At 36.3% G+C, this 3556-nt stretch overlaps 1 protein-coding gene across 1 annotated transcript; it reads right to left on the bottom strand.

Annotated features, from left to right (window-relative positions):
- Positions 1-309: 309 nt before the first annotated feature.
- On the bottom strand, positions 310-3243 carry LOC148697879 (uncharacterized). The gene is made up of 5 exons (XM_088690322.1): positions 2739-3243; positions 2438-2512; positions 1841-2154; positions 1132-1567; positions 310-824 (listed from the first exon to the last, which is right to left on the bottom strand). The coding sequence occupies exons 1-5, from the start codon at positions 3241-3243 to the stop codon at positions 310-312; spliced, it is 1845 nt and encodes a 614-aa protein (XP_088546448.1).
- Between the last annotated feature and the right edge of the window lie 313 nt (positions 3244-3556).

The following is a 3556-nucleotide window of genomic DNA, read 5'->3' as shown; positions in this document are numbered from 1 at the left end:
GTCGCCTTCGCAAGATAAAGGGAAATTTGTGCTGAGATGGTTCAGTAATTATTTTGGGGATAAAAACTTTTTCATCGATGTTGCTTCCCGTAATGATTTTTGCTTATATAATTATGTCGTTTAATTGCATCACAACCAACCGTGTTCGGTTACACAACCCAGCACTTTGGTTTAAATTCCTGAGCAACATCACTGGGGTGCCAAGTGCCAACTTTCAAAACCAACTTGTGATGTGGCAAACCAGGTAAATCAAGTTGGTTTAGAAATTCTATTGGATAAAGCACATCTAAATTTTCTGTTGAAGAAAACCTAATCAAAACTGAGATAGGTACGACTGTCATCGAGCACCATACCCAACATAGAATTGTTAATTTTAGTAGCTGTATCATTACGTGGTGTCACAATAGCTCTTTCTTTCAAATATGGCACATCTTGAAAATTTGTCATGAAATCAGTATACACAGCTGAAACGATGACTTTGATGGGATCTTCATAAAAACGAGTAAGGAATTGTTCGAGAATTTGAACCCAACATCTTTCTTCATCAATAGAAGATAAAGACCCAGCAACAGTACCGTTGCCAATGTTTAATATCCACTTTGCAAAATCAACGAGTTCTTGTTTTTCCCTTTCTTCCAAACCTGTCTTTGAAAGTCTCTTATTTTTCTTCAAAAAGAATATGGTTAAATAAGGCCAAAGATATGAACTTGTCAATGAAGCTTCAACAACGTCAGCGATGCTTCCGTTTGGAACAACAAGAAGAATTTGCCTGAAATCACCTCCAAAAAGAATCGGCTTACCCCCAAATGGAAAATGGTCAAAACCTGGTTTTGACCCTTTAAGAACATCACGAAGGGATCTATCAAGAATTTCAATTCATCGCTTATGATACATGGGGGCTTCGTCCTAGAGAATAGGAACAGCTTCAGTGATTAGTTTTGCAAGATGAGTCCCTTTTTTTTATTTCACAAACTGAACAATATGTGATGTTGATAGGAATTTTAAATCTAGAGTGAGCTGTTCTACCACTAGGAAGAAATAGGGAGGCAATTCCAGATGAAGTCACCGCTAAAACAATTTGATTTTGGGATCTAATTTTAACAATGATGGTTGTCCACAAAAAAGTTTTGCCTGTGCCACCATGACTATGCACAAAAAATAGGCCAGATCTGTTGTTGTGAATTGTTTCTATGACACTGTCATAAACATATTGTTGCCCTCTATTTAACTGGTTGATTAAGAGTGAGTGCTCATGTTTCAGCTTGTCAACATCATAATCTAACTCTTCTCTCAAACTTCTATTTGAAAGTCTATCCATTGTCAAATTATTTGGCTGTGGTAGGTGATGTTTCGACAAAGAACTATTTGCAGCAACAAACAGTTTTTCTAACTCGTACAAAAGTAAATTTTTAACTTCATCTTGGTACTTAAAGACATCTTGCAGGCCAAAAACATTCATCATGTTTTTCATAATGGCATCACACATCGTCTTCCAATGCGTTTGAAACAAAGTTGATGGATCAACAACATCACAAAAAAGAACCAATGTGACAAACAATTGCCTAAGCTGAGAGGATGATGCAGTGAGTTAAGCATAGCGTTATTCCATTCCTTATCATCACCTAATAAACCAAGAAAGGTGCATGCAGCTCAAAATGTGGATTGAAGTACGCCATTGACGGTTCTCAGATGGTCAAATCCAAAATTGCCTTTTTGGTAATTTAGCAACAACCTCAAGTAATACAATTCACCTACAGCAGGGTGAACATATGCAACCCTACCTAGAGATCTACCTCTTTTTCTACGGGACCACTGTTTCTCATCATTTTTCCATACATACTTGGTAGGAATCAACGTAAGATAACTCACGTGCATCAGGGTCTTGGACATTGGTTCGAAACCATTGTGTTAACATTGTGCTTTCAAGATTAGGGTGGTTAACAACATGGTTGAGATCATCGGTCTCTTTGAAAATAACATTTTGGTCAGATGGAAGATGCATAGACAACCTCTCAACCGATGGTTCTCCAAAATGAATGTGAAACTGTAACAATCTCCAAACTGCTTCGTTAGGGCATAAGTATGTACAGTTTAGATAAGCTACAATCTCATCAAACTCCTCATCCTCAAAAGCAGCTCTAGCCCAATCAACACCTTTAGTTATGTACTTAAAAAGATATTTAATGAGTGTTGATTGACAACATGATTCAACATTTATATCTGCTTAATACTTCAATAATAGCTCACGGTTGTAAGGGACAACAAATGCATTATCAAGCTTGATTCCGTTTTTTTTAACAAACAAATTTTCTATATCTCGACACTTATACTTAACAAAACCCACGTCAAAAAAAGTGGTTTCACTTGTGAAAGATTTAGAATTTTTTTTTTGAACACTTGTTTTCTTTCATGCAAGGTGAAAATTAATTCGTAGTACCACATGGACCATGCATCATGTACTGTGAAACTGCATTATACCCAGCTTTGTCATATCTTTGATCAGGAATCTCAGCTGATATTATAGAATCAACATCATAAAAAGAATGACACTTATAATATTTTTTTGACCCAGAGTACGATATGATAATGAGGAAGACCTCTTTTTTGGAACTCCATCGTGTAAAGCATTGTTTATCAATATAGAATGCAAAGACATCAAAATTATAGACTCTTTAGATTTGCAGCAAAAAGACAAAAACAAATAAAGGGAAAAAATTGGCCAAGAATAATATACTAACTAGATTCGACCTTGCCAAAAGGTTTTCTTGATTTGAGGTATTTAATCATATGGTCAAGCTTTGCCTTAAAAATTCTAGAAATTAGATCTGGTCTGTCTTCAGCTTTACAACCAGGTTTATCATGCAAATCTTCAATAATTTTAGGCCATTTAGCATTACAGGTTAAAGTGATAAATAAATCAGGATTTCCAAAGTGGCGACATATAGCCATGGCATCTTGATAATTATTTATCATGTACCTAACACTGCTAGTAAATGAAGTTGGCAGGATAACCCTCTTGCCAACAGTAGAACCAACTGCATTTCTTGCTTTAAGCGCTTCATGAATTCCTTTAAGACATTCTGTTCTCAAAGAACCTTGATTTGCTCTAATGAAATCTAATCTAACTTCTTCAAGCGTCACATATGCATCAACCAAGTATTGTTGAAACAATCTACCACCTTTTAACAGGGTGTCAGTGTGGCTTGGTCTATCTTGAATTTGATAACCAAAAAATGCTCTCATTGATACGCCATTGCCATCCTTTGGTTTTTTTTCCCCCTGAAATTAAGATTACAGGGAAGACCTTTCCTATAACCATCTTCACCGTATGGGAAAAGAAGAGGATATTGAAGTGCCATGTACTTAGGATGTATCTTTGTAATTCTTTGTAGGCCATCAGTCTTATGCTCCACAACAATGTCTCTTTCAGTGTGGAATTGGCTGATGTCCCCAACTATTAACCCACCTATCTTGTCACACGCTAGCAAATTATGCTGCACATCACGGTTGGTATGTACACCATATAAACACAGCCTTAAATTACTTGTGGACCCTT

This window comes from Pyrus communis, chromosome 3 (genome assembly GCF_041283825.1).
Source record: "Pyrus communis isolate YQ-2024b chromosome 3, ASM4128382v1, whole genome shotgun sequence".
Lineage (NCBI taxonomy): Eukaryota > Viridiplantae > Streptophyta > Magnoliopsida > Rosales > Rosaceae > Pyrus > Pyrus communis.
The sequence above is the reverse complement of the archived record's forward strand: the minus strand, read 5'-3'. Positions and strand labels throughout refer to the sequence as shown.